Source organism: Pneumocystis murina (genome assembly GCF_000349005.2).
Source record: "Pneumocystis murina B123 chromosome Unknown supercont1.10, whole genome shotgun sequence".
NCBI lineage: Eukaryota > Fungi > Ascomycota > Pneumocystomycetes > Pneumocystales > Pneumocystaceae > Pneumocystis > Pneumocystis murina.
The window spans coordinates 211,790-228,861 of record NW_017802368.1 but is presented as its reverse complement, the minus strand read 5'-3'; the positions used below and the strand labels follow the sequence as shown (position 1 = coordinate 228,861).

The following is a 17,072-nucleotide window of genomic DNA, read 5'->3' as shown; positions in this document are numbered from 1 at the left end:
GCCTATCGTTCATCCATTACAGATTTTGGTAAAAAATACGTCTTAGATATTTTTAAAAAATACTATAAAAATCTAGAGGGATTTCAAAGGATTTTGATTGATATTATAATAGAAATATCTAAGTACATAAGGATATCTTTTTTTGTCTTAAAGAAATACTAAAATTGTTTAAAATAACGTGTTTTTAAAAATGAATTTACATAATACTTTATTTAAAGATGAAGATGAAAAAGCATTTAATAAAGATGAGAAATTTGAAGAAAATATAAAGAATGTGGAAGACAGCAGCTTATTATCAGATAGTTTTATTAATAATAAATGGAAAAATGAAAAAAAGGAAAATCATGGAATATGTTCACCAAAAAATCTACCATGGCCTTTAAAATGTTCAGAAAGAGTTATTTTCGCATGTACATCAATTCCATATAAATGTTTTTTTAATCCTCAAAATGGAGAATGGGTATTTTGAATAATCTGATGCAAGGAGAATAAATAGAATTGATTTTTTGAATATAGAAATTTCGACCCAGGAGAGGAGGATCGTCATTATTTGCATCAATATCATGGCTTTCGCAAGAAACAGGATGGGAAACAAAGTTAGTTGGGTGGACAGGTGAAATAACAGTAGATCGTCAAGAAATATTATCAAGTTCTAATGATATGGATACATTGAACAATACGAATACAGTATTATTAACATCTGAAGATAAGGAAAGATTCTTAGAATCATTTTCGAAAACATATAAAGATCAAATTGTACCTATATGGATGTTATCAGATTCGAATCATAAATTTGGAGAAACGATTGAACAACAATCTCGTTGGAGGAAATATCCAAATACAGGTATGTTGTTTGTTTTATGCAAAAAACTTATAGAGTAATTAGTATTATTGCCATTATTTCATTATCGTTTATGGAATAATACAACAGATGAGTGGAATGAACAAACTTGTTGGAAGGATTATGTCGAATTTAATAAGGCATATTTGGATGCTATTGTTAAAATTTACAAGCCAGCAGACATTAGTATAATTTCCTAATAATAGTATATATAAAATAATATTGGTTATAGTTATTATTCATGATTACTATCTTCTTTTGTTGCCTCAACTTATTCGTCAGAAATTACCTAATGCATATCTGGGTTTTTTCTTACATGAACCTTTTCCAAGTTCAGAGATTTTTCGTTGTCTTCCAAGTATATATTAGAATATATTTATAGAATTCTAATATCTTAGAACGAAAGGAAATATTAATGGGAATGCTTGGTGCTAATATGATTGGGTTTCAAAGCTATTCTTTTTCAAGACATTTTGTGAGTACTTGTACAAGAGTTTTAGGATTTGATTCTATTGGAAAAGGAATTGATGTTAACGGTGCATATGTAGCTATAGAAGTTCTTCCAATGGGAATCGATGCTCAACGGGTTGAAAAAGAATCTCAAACTCCGAAAATTCAAAAAAAAATGCAGTTTATTAGAGAGTTATATTCAAATAAGAAAATACTTATAGGGAGAGCAAAAATATATGAAATTCAGGGAGTATTACAAGGATTGAAAGCATTTGAAAGTTTTTTAAAACAATTCTCTAAGTGGAGAAATCAGGTTATTACCTTTTACTTTTAGCATTTCATTAATATATACAGGTTGTGTTTATTCAAGTAACTTCTCCCGTAAATGATGATACATCAAAATTTGAAAAACAGATACAAGATTTAATAGCCGAAATAAATGGGACATATGGATCACTGGAATTTACACCTGTGCATCATTATCACCAGCATCTGGAAAAAGATGAATATTTCGCGCTTTTGAGATCAGGCGATGTAGGAATAATTACTGCTATCAGAGATAGTATAAACACTACAAGTTTGGAGTATGTTATTTGTCAAAAAGGAAACAATGGACCTTTATTATTATCAGAATTTTCAGGAACAAAAGATGCTCTTCAAGATGCAATTCAAGTTAACCCATGGGATGTTACGGTAATACCAAATGATTAATATTTAAAAATAGATTAATCTTAATTTAGGATACCGCAAAAAAAATTAATGAAGCACTTTGTATATCTGAATCTGAAAAAGAAGCACGTCAACTTAAATTATATAATTATGTTATAATGAATACTGTTCAAACATGGATTTCATCATTCATATCAAAATTATTAACAAATTTAGCAACTTTTAACTATAATCAAATCACTCCCATTATTGATACTACATTATTAACAAATGCATATCATAAAGCAAATAAACGCTTGTTTATGTTTGATTATGATGGAACATTAACACCAATTGTCAAAGATCCGCTTTTTGCTATCCCATCCCAACAACTTTTGCAAGTTTTAAGAGCATTAGCTGAAAATCCCAAAAACCAAGTATGGATAATTTCTGGACGTGATCAAAATTTTTTGTCAAAATGGCTAGATATTATTCCTCAACTAGGGTTGAGGTAAGGATTTAGTTATAACAAGACATTTTATAACTTAAATTATTAGCGCAGAACATGGTTGCTATATGCGTTTTCCAAATACATCTAATTGGTTAGATCTTACAAAAAATATGGATGTATCATGGCAAGAAGAAGTTTATAAAATTTTCGAATATTATACAGAACGTACTCAAGGTAAATATTTTTTTAAAAAAACTATTTATATTCAACATTAATTCAGGCTCATTTATTGAACAAAAAAAATGCACGCTTACATGGCATTATCGTCGGGCAGATCCAGATTATGGCCTTTTTCAGGCATTAGAATGTCAAAATCACTTAGAAAGTCTAATTACGTCAAATTATAAGGTTGAAGTATTAAATGGGAAGGCAAATATTGAAGTTCGACCTTTTTCTATCAACAAAGGTGAAGTAGTAAATAAATTATTATCCCTTTTTAAAGACGAAAAACCCGATTTTGTTTTTAGTGCAGGAGATGATAAAACAGACGAAGGTAAACAGTTGTTAATAAACTTTTTTTAAAAAAAAATACTAAAAATTAAAAGACATGTTTCGTGTTTTAAAAAAAAGAGAAGATTTAAAAACATATTTTACTGTAACCATTGGTGCATCAAATAAAGTATACTTTTTTTTTTTATAATATTCTTATTTTTATCAGATCACAACAGCAGACTGGCATATTCAAGGTCCTTCTGAAGTTCTTTCTTTATTAGAATCTCTTATTAGTATAAAATCATCGAACGATTCTACTAGATGATACTTAGGTATAAAATATTACATTTCTAATATCGCCTCGATTTCAATACATAAAAAAACATAGAATTATTCACAACTACCATCCTTCCATCCTTCTCGCCATCGCTCCTTCCATTTAAAACAGTCAAATATCGGTTTACCTAATTTTCTATTAACTTCATTATGTGCTTGACAGATCCACAACGACAAATCTTCTCGACCATTCGCTTTCACTTGATTCTCTTTTCGACTCATCCATTCACGAAAATCTCGAGCACAATAAAAACATGGGTAATGTTTTGCAAAAACTCTTAAAAATTCTTGCATTTCAACCTGTTCTTTTGCTGTTGCTAATTCAGGATAATTTGCGGCCATTGTATGAAGAAACGTCCATGTTGATCGACCTAAAAGCTCTGAATCCGGAGGACAATTTGTCAGATCTATATTATCTAAATTCGATGTCTTCTCTTTATCAAATAAAGAATTATTTTGATTTTGCATCCATTTTTTAAATGACACACAAACGCGACAACTATTTTTTGACATGTTTCCTGATACAGGAGTATCCTTTTTATCTTCTGCAGATATATCTACTGTTTCTTTAGTGATCATTTTTTATTATTCTAGTTTAAGAATTTTAATCGAGGGTATCGACTGATATTTTTTCAAATAATAAATGAAAATACTAGTTAAAAAAAAAAGAATAAAGCAATTATATTCGTCCTTGCCAAGATCTAAACAGATCTTCTTTGAAATCATAAATACGGCGGCTTCCTGATAACTATAGTTGTTTAAAAAAGAGAAAAAAAAATATTTAAATATACTTCAAGTTGAATTTGTCTATGAATATAACATAGAAAATCGACATAAGATGTAGAATTGCATTGTTTATCTTCTACAAGTTGCGCCATAAATTCATGAGCAGATTCATCATGTCCTTGTCGAGAAACGTATGCTGTTAATGTTTTTCCAGGATAAAAAGAATTAAAATAAAAAAGAATATTTCGAACCTGAATAGAAAACCGAGTATTTAAATTTGGAAGATAAGTAGATCGAGGGTTTATATCTGAAAGTTGAGAAATATCATCTCCATAAAGATCTTTTAATAATTTTGGTGATACATAATTATGGAACCATAAAACAGCATTGTTTCCATTTACTTTGCATTGTTAATATTTGAAAAAGAGTAGTGTTGAACAATATACTCATTAAATAAATCCCTCCTTCATCTAAATAAGAAGAAGATGCTCGAATAGCTTTAGGAAGAATAAAATTTCCAGAGTTATCAGGGAAACCCATCTATACATTTATTAAATGTTAAAACATTTTGGAAATAAAAAATTTACTTCATCTGATAAATTATGTAATGGAAAAACTCGGGGATATATAAAAGAAATAAGTTCACGAACACCTACTGTTAATATATACTGAGCATTTTGCATTCGTAAATCGCTTTGAATATTTCCATCTATTTTCCCTTTAAAAGAAATCATTTATAATATATATAACTCACTTTTTAATGCAGGCAATTTTAATAGACATAATATATATATGGGAAGCAATTTTAAATTTTCTGGAAGAACCAACTGAGAAGTAGGTATTGATGATGAAAGATTTTTTCGATAACATGCCAAAATATTAATACATATATCAGTTAATTCATCTCTTATTTGTTTAAGAGATTTTTTCATGATTTTAAGTAGAGCTATTCTAATTAGATATAAGATCATAATTAATAGTAGATTTACCACTTTTAGCAAGAATCGTAATATATGCATCTATATCTACATATCTAATAATATCACATGGATTTGATGATATAGATGCAACTGTATTATAACATCTTAAGCGACGTTGACCTGTTGTTGTAGTATATAATACTGCACATTGAAAGTAAGCATTGGATTTTGGATTCAATTTACTATCATATGTAAAAGTAATAGAAATCGCTTTTTCTGAATCAATAACACTAAGTTCCAATTCCGATCTCTTCTGTATATAATTCCCAATATATCGTTGAACTTGTAAGCCATTTGAGCACCTAACTTTCATCTGAACATGATATGCCTGCTCACGTGTAACATTTCTAACGAATTCTCCAATTACTCTAAATGCATCCCGCTCTTCTATAAAATCTTGATAATAATATATTTCACCACCAGTAATACTTGCCAAAATCCCTATCAAAGTTAACACAATTTAACAAATTTAAATAAATACCTATTGTGCTTATATCAATATAAAAAGCAGGGAAAAGAAAAAAATCTACGCCAATGCCTAAACTTACACATTTCTTAGCAAGATTATCCCAAAAAACATTTTGTGTAGTAAATAACTGTTTTTCATTATCTGTATTATAAAGTTTAGAATCCTCTCTAAACCTAAGACTTCCTGGTCCCCATGTAGGTAATGCAGTCAAAAAAACAATTAATTTTCCTCCTGTTTTTTCCTACATGTATTAACTAAAAATATTATTAATACGATTAAATTACCAATGCTATAAGAGATGATTGAACCAAAAAACCTAATGCTGGTTCTGGAACCTTTAAATTATCAAACATTACTGCAATAGATTTTAAAACAATCTCTATAATATTTCTATGATAATATTAAATATTAAATATTAAATTCAAAAGAACAAAAAACCTTGATTCATATGCGTCAACAAATAAACCCTCATGTAAAGGAATGAAAGCATCATTAATATCTGAAACAATTAACATTTCTGCATCATTCAATGAAGACTATAAAAAATCAATATATAAAACATAAACAATCACATACTGATAAATTATAAAAATGTAAAGTACGATCAAAAGTAACAATGCAAATTTTAGCGCCTGGAGGAAAAGGCCTATCTGATGGTTCATATAATGCCTTTATTATAGCATTAGCTGCAACTCTCGGAATTCCTTTCTGAATAGCAGTTTCACTGACATCAATAGCAAAAATCATTTTGATTGGTTCAACAGGACATGTTTGATATTCTTTAGGAACAGAAAATTCTACAGTCCCATGACTAAGTTCAGGTCTATGATCAAAATCCTGTCGCTTTCCAAGACCATTTAAAGGAGAAAACCATTCTGCACCAACATCGGTTGGAAATGAACAAATATTACATACAAATTTAGATCCGCCTTGTATAAAACTCATAAATGGGTTAATATAAGCTCTACATTTTCTACATCTTGGTGGACCCATCTCTCCATAATCTACTAAAGGAATTGGAGCTTCTTCGGATTTTTGAGGAGCAAATGGTTGAACAACCATAGATATAGGTATAAAAGTAGCCGAAGAAATCTCTTTTGTCTCTGCTATGTTCCTAGTAACTAATCTAACAAATTTCAGAGAAGAAATTCCTTGATCAAATGTTATAAAATCCGTATTTGCACTTGGAATAACATGTGATTCCGTAACTGAAAATATATTACGTTTATAGGTTTCTTGAGAGATTTCATGAACATGAACCACAGATGGAATCTTTTCTGGATCAATTTTTGATCCACTTTGATTCGTTAATATAAGTTGAGGATTTCTTAATTCTCTCTGATCGCCAAAATCCGAAATTAAAGGAAATGGCTTGTTATCTTGTAAATCTAGGGAATTCACACTTTTACTTCGATCAGACAAATCATTATATGATAAATCATATGCTCTAATCGTTCTATGTTTATTTCGTTGAGAAACTGATCCCGAAATATGTAAATTACTATATTGTTCTTGTAAACCTTCCATAACATTATCTCCCGAAAATGCTTCAGAGGAACTTGTTTCTATACTATTTCCTATATTTTTAAGCATTCCAACTCCCTTATTATCAACTACTGATGCGGAAACAACTGGTACATCTAAAATCTTTATATCTTCTTCAATAGCTCTATAAAAAAATACTTGGCAAAAAAGCTTCCTCATTCTCATCACAGGCATCTTTACAAATAGATTCTGCGCTATAATTGTTCAGATTAATCGATAAATTTCACATATCATACGATTTAATTTTTGAAGACAATGAATACATAATTTAGTCTATTTTTAAGTTAAAAAAAGCAGAAAAAAAAGGATATACACATACAATAACGCTCGAATTACATTAAAACATCAGTATCTCCTGTTTAACTACAAATTTTAGCCAAAACTCACAATTTATTTTTTTTTTCAATTTTATGAACGTTGAGACCTATTGAAAAATGTATAGATCTATAGAACCTACCTTTAATATAAAAAACTGATGAAAACCATATTATTTCTAAGGAAAAGATCAACTTCTGAGGATAATTATGAAAGTGTTTTTAAGGAATATAACTTTTATACAATATTTATACCAGTCCTTACATGTTCCTATATTAATCAAGAGCATCTTATACATGTTCTAAAAAATTGCCCATATACTATGTATTCAGGGCTTATTTTTACTAGTAGAAATGCGATTTTAGCTTTTAGAGAGTCTCTAATGAGTATAGGTCTTTTTTTTTAGTAAAAAACTCTGAAAATACTGATATTATTTAGATAAACAAGAACATAAAAAAATTCTTTGTATGACGGTATATATAGTGGGCCCTGCTTGTTATAAAGAAGCAATATCTCTTGGATTTTTTGAAGTTTATGGAAAAGAATCAGGAAATGCTGAAAATCTGTCTAATTTTATCATATCTTATCATAAAGATAAAAATCCTATATTATTTTTAACAGGAGAGAGAAGAATAGATACTCTTAAGGAAAAATTATCATCATCGAGTATTATTTTAAAGGAATTGGTTATATATAAAATGAATGAGACTATTGAGTTTGAAAATGATTTTAATAAAGCTATATATAATAAAAGCTTAAATGTAGAGTGGATTGTATTCTTTAGTCCTTACGGATCAGACATTGTAATGAAATATATGAAAAATGAGGATCTATCAAAATTCAAGATTGCTACTATTGGTTTTACTACATTAAGGTATTTAAATGACAAGTGGAATATAAAAACAAATGTTGTCTCACAATGTCCAGAAGCAAGATCACTTTTAAAAGGAATTTTAGACTATGAGAGAAAATAGAATTAAAAGCTAATATAATACTACAATGTTATTGAATATTTTATTATAAAGAATCTTTTTGATATTAAAAAAATAATCAAAATCATTTACTATTTTTATTTTTAATTTCCAAGATATTCAAAGACATCGTGAAACTATTAATATGTCAAAAATTCAATTCTCATATTTTTCACTATTATATCTTTAAATTATTTAGCTTATTATGCTTTTATCTTAGCTTGTTATTATAATAGAGAAATACTTCAAGTATGATTTATTCATTAATTAAAAATTCAGAAATTGGGATGTTAGTAAGATCATTAGTAAGTTCAAGACTTAAAAAGGATTTGTACTCATCTAGATATTTTAAATAATACAAACATTCTTTTATTATATGATAATATTGAATGAGAGACTAAAAAATAGATCATTGTAGTTTTAAGGTTTACTTTTTATGAAATATCAAGGAATACAGATCAACATACTTATATGATTTAAAACCAAACATATTTTAAATTAATTATTATAAAAATAAAATTCATAATTTAGAAATCACTTATTTTTTTATAATACCATTAAAATTAATAAGAAACCAAAATAAATACAAATATCAAAGTTATTAATAGATAATAACAATATATATATAATATTTAAATTTAAGTTTTAAAGATATTAAACCAAACAAAAAAAAGATGCATCCTCTACAAAAAAACTCAAAATATAATCCAATTTGCTCTAAGGCTGTCCAGGGAATTAATTATTCATACCCATAATTTCTTTATAAATAAGAACTAAAGTTACTCAATTAAAGATGCTATAATTAATAATATCATTACTTTTTAAATCATTTTTAGTAAGACTATCTTTTATTCGATCAAAGTCAAAAAAATTTGGAGAGATAGGTGGTGCAGTTGGTTCATCTAAAATCGTTAATTTAATTTTACTAAATATACGCAATTATCTCACCATCCGGGTCATGATACGGCTCAAGATAGTTATGACGAAGTGCTTCTTCAACAGTTACCCTTTTTGCAGGGTTAAAAGCCAATAACTTCTCTAACAGATCCAAAGCAAGAGGATTAGCCCTAGGAAAAATTGAAGAAAATGAAACCCGCTTTTTAAATGGTAAAGATCTAATATATTCTCGTGCTCTGCGGGATTTGATTCCATAATACTAAAAACATTAAATTTAGTCTTTTTTTTTTAATAAAATATTACGTCTTCCATAGTAGGTGTACCCAGTACATCCAAAATAAGCATAAGTTGATGATGATCTATTTATTTAGATTCATAATATATTATATATATCATCCTTACAATCTTTGCCAGGAAACAAAGGTCTCCCACTAAGCATCTCGGCAAGAATACACCCAACACTCCAGATATCAATTGCTTTTGTATATTCTTTAAAGGTTAACATGATTTCAGGCGCACGATACCAGCGTGTTGCCACATATTCTGTCATAAAACTACTACTGTCTTCTGTACTAACAGCAGAGCGAGCCAAGCCAAAATCACATACTTTAAGATCACAGTTTGCATTTAACAGCAAGTTGGACGGCTTTAAATCCCGATGCAGAATATTTGCACTATGCATAGCCTTCAACGCACGAAGTATTTGATAAATAAAGTATTGACAATGATCATCTGATAAATCTTGTGTACGAATTACACGATGCATATCCGTTTCCATAAGTTCCTATATAAATATCCAATTAAATCTTGATCAATGTCTATTTTACACAATACTTGAATTAAATATACTTCAGAAAACGATTCAAAATCCTGTGGTTGTTGAATATCCAAGATAGAAATAATCTACTCATTAAAATAATTAGATATGTCTCTAGAAATCATTTTAAACACACATTTTCATGATTAAAATAACGAAGTAACTTCATTTCACGCAATGTTCTTAAACAAAACATAGAATGATCAAAAGGCGATATCTTCTTAATAGCAACCTTTTGTCCACTTGGTTTATGAACTGCTGAGCTAAATAATTACATTTTCTAATTCTTTTTTAATTAAAAACCCTACCATACAATTCCATATGCACCTTCACCTACAACATCCAATATTTCATAATCATCTGATACATTAAATCGAACGTTTCTAACTGAAGCTGTCATGGAGAATCAAGATCAAAATGCTCTTTTTACAAGAAAAATGTATATATTTTTTTTTTCAAAAATCTTTATAATCAATTTCTAATAAAAAAATAACAAAAATAATTAAAATATTATGCGCCTTTATAATAATCTTAATTCTTTTTTTGTCTCTTTTGCTTTTAGTTATTTTAATAAAAGCCTTTATAGAATTTTAACTTGTCACATCATCTAACTTTAAAACCGCCCCAATAACCAGGTTTGATACAAATACTTCCTCAAGAGCTTTGCCAAGACAAATGTTATTTAAACATTGCTCAAAATGGTTAGATTCTATCTATAACAAAGGGAACGTAATAAGCTGCTATTTCTAGAAGTTAATTACTTTAAAAAATGTATATTAAAACATGTATATTATTACATTAACATATATTTTCTATTATTTGGACATATATTTTAAGAATTATTATTAAAAACACAGTTTCTAAATAAATATTTTTAAAATATTTTTTTTTGTAGTCAAACAACTTGAGAAAATTATACGGAAACACGAGAAAAAAAAAAGGAAAAACCTAGGGCTAAATAAACTGAAAGGTGGTAGGTATAAACCCTAAACACATTAGGTATGAGCCCTATGAGCATTAGGTACAAACCCTAGCGATGTTAGGGTTAAACCTGACACGTACAGAAACAATGTTAGGGTACTTGACACATTTTGATTTATATATGAAAAAATTAATAAGAAAATTAAGGATTAATCTAAAAATAAAGAGATTATTTTTAAAATATTAAATAAATCAGTCTTACCCGATTTTTAAGTTCATTAATATATTGATAATAAGAAGAAATCCCATCTTGACGATCTTCAATCATATTGCTAAAAAACCATTTAATTAACGCAGGATCACCGTCTTGTTTAACAAGATATAAATGAGGCCAAGTGATTTTACCTTTATCATACTCTCGTAATTTATCAATAATGTTGTTAACACGAATAGAAAAAGGGTTATCCAATAATGGAAGAGTTATCTTAATAAATAAATAAAATAAAAAATTTAATATATGTATATACCTTTCCTAATTTTAAATGAGAAATATCAGGTAATCCAAATACATCCTGAACCAATAAAGAAACGGCATCCTTGCCAATAAAAAGAAATTGAACCTGACCATCATCTACTAAATAAAGTCCATGAGATTCAATTTTTTCAGAAGTAAGATTCATTTCAGGTGGAAGAATGATTCCATTTGCACCATGTACACCAGCATCATCGGACATATTATGCAATGAATAAAAGCGCGGATGAAGAAATGGTATTAATATTGTTGTTGGTAGTGAAGATAAAAGACAAAGAGCAATGGATCTTACATCACTAGGAATAAGAGAGGATTTACGAAAAGCGAGCTTAAATTATTTAAAAAAATATAAATCAAAATTAAAACACTTACATTTTTAAGAAGACATAAACAAAGAAGAGGTAAAAGCCTAAGATTTGAACAAATTGAAAAAGTAGAAATTCCAGTATTTGTAAAAACCAAATTTTTTTTATAAGAATCCAAGATATCTACTAATTTATCTGTAATCATAGTGTTTACATCCTCTAGTTTAGATAAAAGTACTTTTTCACACGCTTTTACAGAAAAATATTTTATAATAGCAATCTGATCCGCAGAAGCATAAACATCTGCTAAATTACTTGTAGTTGGAATGGCTACAGTAATAACACGGATTCTCCTTTCGCCTAAATTTCCGAATTATTCATGAACTTAATATCAAAAATAGTTTACCATGACATGAACTATATAATATAGCTGTTTGTAGAGTAACAAATGGCTTTTCAATTTGTTCATCTATAGCAATTTCAACAACATATCCTTGGTCACGAGGAAATGATGGAAAAGCGCAAAGATCAGTTGAACGGTAAAAGCAATTTCCATAGAAAGCAGAAACACGGAGTCCTAATTATTCCAATTAATAAATAAAAAATAAAAAATATTCCAAAATTAACCTGTGGATCCTCTAACCCTCATAACAGCTTCAAGACCAACTTCCTGACTTAAATGTGTACTAAATTCTCTAGCAAATTTCGTTATGTCTTCAGCACGACCAGCATTCCAACCAGGATAATATAAAGTTTGCCCAGCTGTGTATCGAGGAAGGCATGCTAATTAAATTAGAAATAACATGATAAACAAATACTATTTACCGAGTGAAGCAACATCCTGATAATTAGATGAAAATAAGAACATGTCAACTGTAACCTGACTCTTTGAACATTCTACAGCAAGAGATTTATAAAAAGAATTTTGAACTTGAAGTAAAGTAGATTCCTTAGAAGTTCCATAAATTTTAATATCTTCTCTTATAGAAAGTTTTCCTTCACCTAATGAAGGTAAACTATTCATCAAACACTCAATTTTCCCCCCTATATTTTGAATAAGCTTACGAGCGGCCTTAAGAGCAGGCCCCATGGCATTTCCAACATTTTGAGTATTCTTAAACATATCGTTAAATTTTTCTAATAAAATCTCAATATTTTTTCGGCATTCAGAAATATTAACCAAGAGGTCAGCAGGCTGAGGAAGAAAAAGATCATTCAAATCAGTAACGACAAGCATAGAAGGTTCTTGATCTTTATTTGAAATGCTAAAAAAATGTAATGCACTATCCACTCCGATAAATCCAACTTTTGTCCGTTGATCACGATTTGGAATCCGGTCAAGAGATTCAAGAATTGTTCGAGTTGCAGTTGCTACCATACCTATTTTTTTTTAAAATTTTAAGATTAAAAAATAAAGCAAATTACCTGACATTACAGCAGTATAAGAAACGTCAATTAAGAAAACATATACAAGAGGCTGAGGCGGCCGAACCTGAAAAAGTAAATATAAAAAACATAAATATATAAATTACCATATATTCACTAGGTGCTAAAAAATCAACAACTGAATGATTAAGTTCTGAACGTCCCCATTGATCAACTTGCTTATTTTGTTGATTCCAAGTAAATGCAGAAGGAACTAGAAATAATTAAGGACATTTTCAGATGAAAATATTTTGATTACCATCATTAGTCATAGAACAAAGATTACATTTCCATCGATGTCCACCATCAATGAATGTTGAAAAAGGATTTATATATGATCTACATCTACGACAACGAGCAATAATTGTATCTGAAACTAAAGGAACATTTTCTTCTTCATCACTAAGCATAATAAAGGGACGAATTGTTAATGCAAAAGGAAGCCTGGATTTTTTAAGAAGACTATTAGTCTTCGGCACCGCATTTAATGTAGATCGTAAATATTCCGGACCACAATTCACTTTCTCCATTTGTGTCATAAATGCCTAGTTCAAATCAACATTTTGTTAAATCAATAAAAATAAAAAAGATACATTAGGAGGCAAAATAAGCGGAGGGGGTAAACGTTTCAAATCCGAAACATCTGGGTGTTGTCCTATCAAATCTACAGTAATTAACGGATTTAAAGAAAATCCTGATGAAATAGAATTCTAGTAGACACAATTAAATAATATTCATAAAAGAGAAAGAAATAAACCTGTTGCATATTTGGATCTATTCCCATCTGACTAAACTGATTCGAAATCATATCTACATTAGAATAAGAACCAGGTGACCAATAGCCCTGACTAAATTTAAAATAATTAATAGAATTAATAGAATTAGACATAATAACATACTTTACAGAAAAAGGCGAAATCTGCGTCTGTCCATTGGCATTAAGGGTTTGATAATTTCCAGAAACACCACTTCCTGAGCCATTAAAATTATATTGTTGCGAGGCATATCTTCTCTTTGATTTTATTTGAGGTGTAGGTGCAACTTTGTCCGAAAAAGATCTAAAATCTGCCATTGCCGGCGACAGCATATTTCCCTGATATTGCGGAGTATTATATGACGCTGACGATGGCATATTTTGTCGCGTATGTTCCGGTAATTCTGGTACTAAGAATTGTGCATTTTCTGGTGAATAAGAGACAAATGGTGACTTTAACCCTTCTGAACTTTGATTCCCAAAATTCTCCCGTTGTTTTTGATCTTCACATCCTTGAAATTCCATTGATTTTTATATCTTTTTATACAAACTATAAAATTTCCTAGTTTTTTTAATATTTTACTATTTAAAACCGTTAAAAAACACAAAGACAGCCAATCCCCTAATCCCCTTATATTCAGGAACTACTAAGCTTTTACAACTCTGTTTTCTTGTAGTTTTTTGGTATTATATTTTATCAAAAATTTTAACCGTTAAATCTTAATGTTACGAAAACATACGATTTTTTTCTATGCAGATATCAGGAACAATAGATTTATGTACTTCAATTAATTTGTTTTTTTTTAAAAAAAAGAAATATCTTCTTTATAAAAATTGATAAATGAATAATCAATAGATATAATTGTATATTTTATGTATATTCCATTATGAATTGTAAAAAAATTATATATAAAATTATCAATTTCAGTATTTTATTAATGAAAAAACATGGTATCTTTTCAATTGGATTGAATGAGAAATATTAGAATTATAGTAAAAAGAATTTATATTTTTTTAAAGTATTTTTAGCCATAAAAAAGAAATTTTATACATTTTATTGATCTATACAATATAATAATTAGATATATATATAGAAGTAGTAAAAAAGGATAAAAGACTTATTAAAGAATTAAAATTACAATATTAAACAGATTATTTTAGCGGATTGGATTAAATAGATTTATAATAACATTTGGATTAATATAGAACTGATGACAAAGTAATTTTAAAAAAATATTAAAATACAAGAAAAATACATAGAAATCAGCCTGAATGATGATATTAAGAATATTATGAATAATGATATTTTAAAAAATTGAATATTAAGCTTTTTAAATGATTAAAAGATACAATTATACAAAATATACAGAAAAAAATGATTTCAAGATATTTTAAAAAAAAAATACATAATCTTAGAATATCTAAGACATGTAGTGTTAAGGACGCTATAGAAAAACAAGTAAATCCGAATCAAATAATCACAGTTTATGGATGGATAAGATCTTTAAGAAAAATGAAAAATGTAACATTTGCGCTTATCAATGATGGAACAACAGGAAAAAATATGCAGGCAGTACTTAAACCAGATCAAGGAAAAGGGTAGATCTAATTTATATATTTATATAAGAATAATTATAAAATTAGATTATCAACAGGTTGCAGTGTAAAACTAACAGGATTATATAGAACAACGCAAGGTGGATCTAAGGAAAAACAGGAATATGAGCTTCATGTTAATGATTTACAGATTTGCGGATACTCAGATCCATCAGTATATTTTTTTTTTACTTTTGTTTTGTCTTATTATATATATAGTCTTATCCATTACAAAAGAAACATCACGATCTAGAATATCTTAGAGAAAAAGCGCACCTTCGATTGCGTACAGAATCCATGTCTAGATTGTTACGATTGAGATCCTTTTTAATATCAATTATATCGTCGTTTTTTTCCAACAAAGATTATATTCAAACACATCCTCCTATTTTAACATCATCTGATTGTGAGGGTTCTGGAAAAATATTTAAAGTAGAGAGTTCAAATGAATCAGATAATTTCTTTAAGAAAAATACTTATTTAACAGTCTCTACACAATTACATTTAGAAGCATTATCACATTCATTATCAAAAGTATGGTCTTTAAGTCCAACATTTAGAGCAGAAAAAAGTCGTACATCAAAACATTTAGCAGAGTTTTATATGTTAGAAGCGGAAATTTCTTTTATAAATGATATAGAAGATTTAATGTCAATTGTAGAACAAATGATTCATGATTTAGTGGAGAACTTAAAGAATAGCTCTATTGGTAATGAAATGATCACCGAAAACTACAAGACAAATAAAAGAGATCAGATAAATCTTGAAAATCGCTGGAATTTCTTTTTAAAAGAACATTGGACCAGGATTACATATGCAGAAGCAATTAATGCTCTAAAAAACTCTTCTGTTCACTTCAAATTTCCCCCAAAATATGGACATGATTTGCAAACTGAACATGAAAAATGGTTAACTGAAAAATATACACATAGTCCTCTTTTTATCATAAATTATCCAAAAGAATTAAAGCCTTTCTACATGCGTCTTAATAATGATTCACTCAAATATGAGGATCATAATACTGTCTCTTGTTTTGATCTTCTTATACCACAAATTGGAGAATTAGCTGGTGGAAGTTTACGTGAAGAACGTATAGATATACTTAAACAATCAATTTCCACTCGTAAAACACATTTATCAAATTTATCATGGTATATTGACCTTAGACGTTGGGGAACAGCAAAACATGGTGGTTTTGGTCTTGGATTCGACCGTTTCATTGCTTATTTAGCCGGTATAAAAAACATAAAAGACGTAATGGCTTTCCCAAGATGGCATCAACATTGTAACTTTTAAAAACAATAAATACAATTATATTTATTTTTAAAAACGTTTTTTACAGAAAAAAATATTTTTTTAACTTCTTATTTCTATAACAATATTTTCTCAAATATTCCTTCATCTTTTTACTTTACTAATCTATTGTTCCAAACAAATAAACATCCAAGATACTTGTTTCATGTATTTTTATCTTTTATAAAAATACTAATATATATAGATTTCTAAGAGACCGAAGCAAAGCCTTTAGTCAACGACCATGTATTAAAGACCATTAATTTCTCTTAAGAATAAATAAAAAACCTTTTAAAATATAGATCTAT

The 17,072-nt window shown here is 28.3% G+C and overlaps 8 protein-coding genes across 8 annotated transcripts; 3 read left to right on the top strand and 5 right to left on the bottom strand.

Annotated features, from left to right (window-relative positions):
- Window positions 1-190: 190 nt before the first annotated feature.
- Window positions 191-3,767, top strand: PNEG_03243 (trehalose-phosphatase; the record flags this gene model as incomplete). The annotated part of the gene is made up of 11 exons (XM_007877119.1): window positions 191-460; window positions 517-844; window positions 887-1,027; window positions 1,074-1,199; window positions 1,240-1,604; window positions 1,646-1,984; window positions 2,032-2,450; window positions 2,497-2,624; window positions 2,671-2,943; window positions 2,996-3,069; window positions 3,109-3,767. 11 exons carry the CDS (start codon window positions 191-193, stop codon window positions 3,205-3,207), a joined length of 2,562 nt encoding a protein of 853 aa, XP_007875310.1. The 3' UTR covers window positions 3,208-3,767.
- On the bottom strand, window positions 2,179-3,839 carry PNEG_03242 (hypothetical protein). Its single transcript, XM_007877117.1, has one exon. The coding sequence runs from the start codon at window positions 3,795-3,797 to the stop codon at window positions 3,273-3,275; it is 525 nt and encodes a 174-aa protein (XP_007875308.1). The 5' UTR covers window positions 3,798-3,839; the 3' UTR covers window positions 2,179-3,272.
- A 58-nt stretch (window positions 3,840-3,897) lies between these two features.
- PNEG_03241 (hypothetical protein) lies at window positions 3,898-7,348 on the bottom strand (the record flags this gene model as incomplete). Its single annotated transcript, XM_007877116.1, has 13 exons — window positions 7,258-7,348; window positions 7,175-7,211; window positions 7,077-7,132; window positions 5,970-7,033; window positions 5,832-5,929; window positions 5,678-5,783; window positions 5,406-5,634; window positions 4,934-5,365; window positions 4,699-4,890; window positions 4,532-4,653; window positions 4,391-4,484; window positions 4,010-4,344; window positions 3,898-3,966 (listed from the first exon to the last, which is right to left on the bottom strand). Exons 2-13 carry the CDS (start codon window positions 7,201-7,203, stop codon window positions 3,898-3,900), a joined length of 2,826 nt encoding a protein of 941 aa, XP_007875307.1. The 5' UTR covers window positions 7,204-7,211; window positions 7,258-7,348.
- A 65-nt stretch (window positions 7,349-7,413) lies between these two features.
- PNEG_03240 (hypothetical protein) lies at window positions 7,414-8,227 on the top strand (the record flags this gene model as incomplete). The annotated part of the gene is made up of 2 exons (XM_007877115.1): window positions 7,414-7,645; window positions 7,692-8,227. 2 exons carry the CDS (start codon window positions 7,414-7,416, stop codon window positions 8,225-8,227), a joined length of 768 nt encoding a protein of 255 aa, XP_007875306.1.
- A 682-nt stretch (window positions 8,228-8,909) lies between these two features.
- PNEG_03239 (mitogen-activated protein kinase 2) lies at window positions 8,910-10,401 on the bottom strand. Its single transcript, XM_007877114.1, has 8 exons — window positions 10,247-10,401; window positions 10,075-10,201; window positions 9,956-10,024; window positions 9,524-9,905; window positions 9,425-9,480; window positions 9,173-9,380; window positions 9,043-9,126; window positions 8,910-8,997 (listed from the first exon to the last, which is right to left on the bottom strand). Exons 1-8 carry the CDS (start codon window positions 10,336-10,338, stop codon window positions 8,960-8,962), a joined length of 1,056 nt encoding a protein of 351 aa, XP_007875305.1. The 5' UTR covers window positions 10,339-10,401; the 3' UTR covers window positions 8,910-8,959.
- PNEG_04311 (hypothetical protein) lies at window positions 10,351-10,934 on the bottom strand (the record flags this gene model as incomplete). The annotated part of the gene is given in 6 exon segments (XM_019757828.1): window positions 10,351-10,416; window positions 10,433-10,456; window positions 10,571-10,651; window positions 10,736-10,750; window positions 10,792-10,798; window positions 10,903-10,934. The coding sequence occupies 6 exon segments, from the start codon at window positions 10,932-10,934 to the stop codon at window positions 10,351-10,353; spliced, it is 225 nt and encodes a 74-aa protein (XP_019613355.1).
- An 81-nt stretch (window positions 10,935-11,015) lies between these two features.
- On the bottom strand, window positions 11,016-14,400 carry PNEG_03238 (hypothetical protein; the record flags this gene model as incomplete). Its single annotated transcript, XM_007877113.1, has 13 exons — window positions 11,016-11,073; window positions 11,122-11,343; window positions 11,387-11,719; window positions 11,764-12,056; window positions 12,103-12,273; window positions 12,324-12,479; window positions 12,522-13,076; window positions 13,122-13,188; window positions 13,229-13,335; window positions 13,381-13,666; window positions 13,715-13,831; window positions 13,879-13,969; window positions 14,021-14,400. The coding sequence occupies 13 exons, from the start codon at window positions 14,398-14,400 to the stop codon at window positions 11,062-11,064; spliced, it is 2,790 nt and encodes a 929-aa protein (XP_007875304.1). The 3' UTR covers window positions 11,016-11,061.
- Window positions 14,401-15,250: 850 nt separating this feature from the next.
- PNEG_03237 (asparagine-tRNA ligase) lies at window positions 15,251-16,767 on the top strand (the record flags this gene model as incomplete). Its single annotated transcript, XM_007877112.1, has 3 exons — window positions 15,251-15,474; window positions 15,520-15,646; window positions 15,691-16,767. 3 exons carry the CDS (start codon window positions 15,251-15,253, stop codon window positions 16,765-16,767), a joined length of 1,428 nt encoding a protein of 475 aa, XP_007875303.1.
- Between the last annotated feature and the right edge of the window lie 305 nt (window positions 16,768-17,072).

Excerpts from the sequence above, each read along its gene's own strand:
- PNEG_03242 (XM_007877117.1), bottom strand. The coding sequence starts at position 3,797 with ATGATCACTAAAGAAACAGTAGATATATCTGCAGAAGATAAAAAGGAT.
- PNEG_03239 (XM_007877114.1), bottom strand. The coding sequence starts at position 10,338 with ATGACAGCTTCAGTTAGAAACGTTCGATTTAATGTATCAGATGATTAT. Across the intron at positions 10,202-10,246 it reads GGTGCATATGGAATTGTATG|CTCAGCAGTTCATAAACCAA; the intron begins GTAGGGTTTTTA and ends GTAATTATTTAG. Across the intron at positions 9,381-9,424 it reads GTACACCTACTATGGAAGAC|TATTATGGAATCAAATCCCG; the intron begins GTAATATTTTAT and ends TAATGTTTTTAG.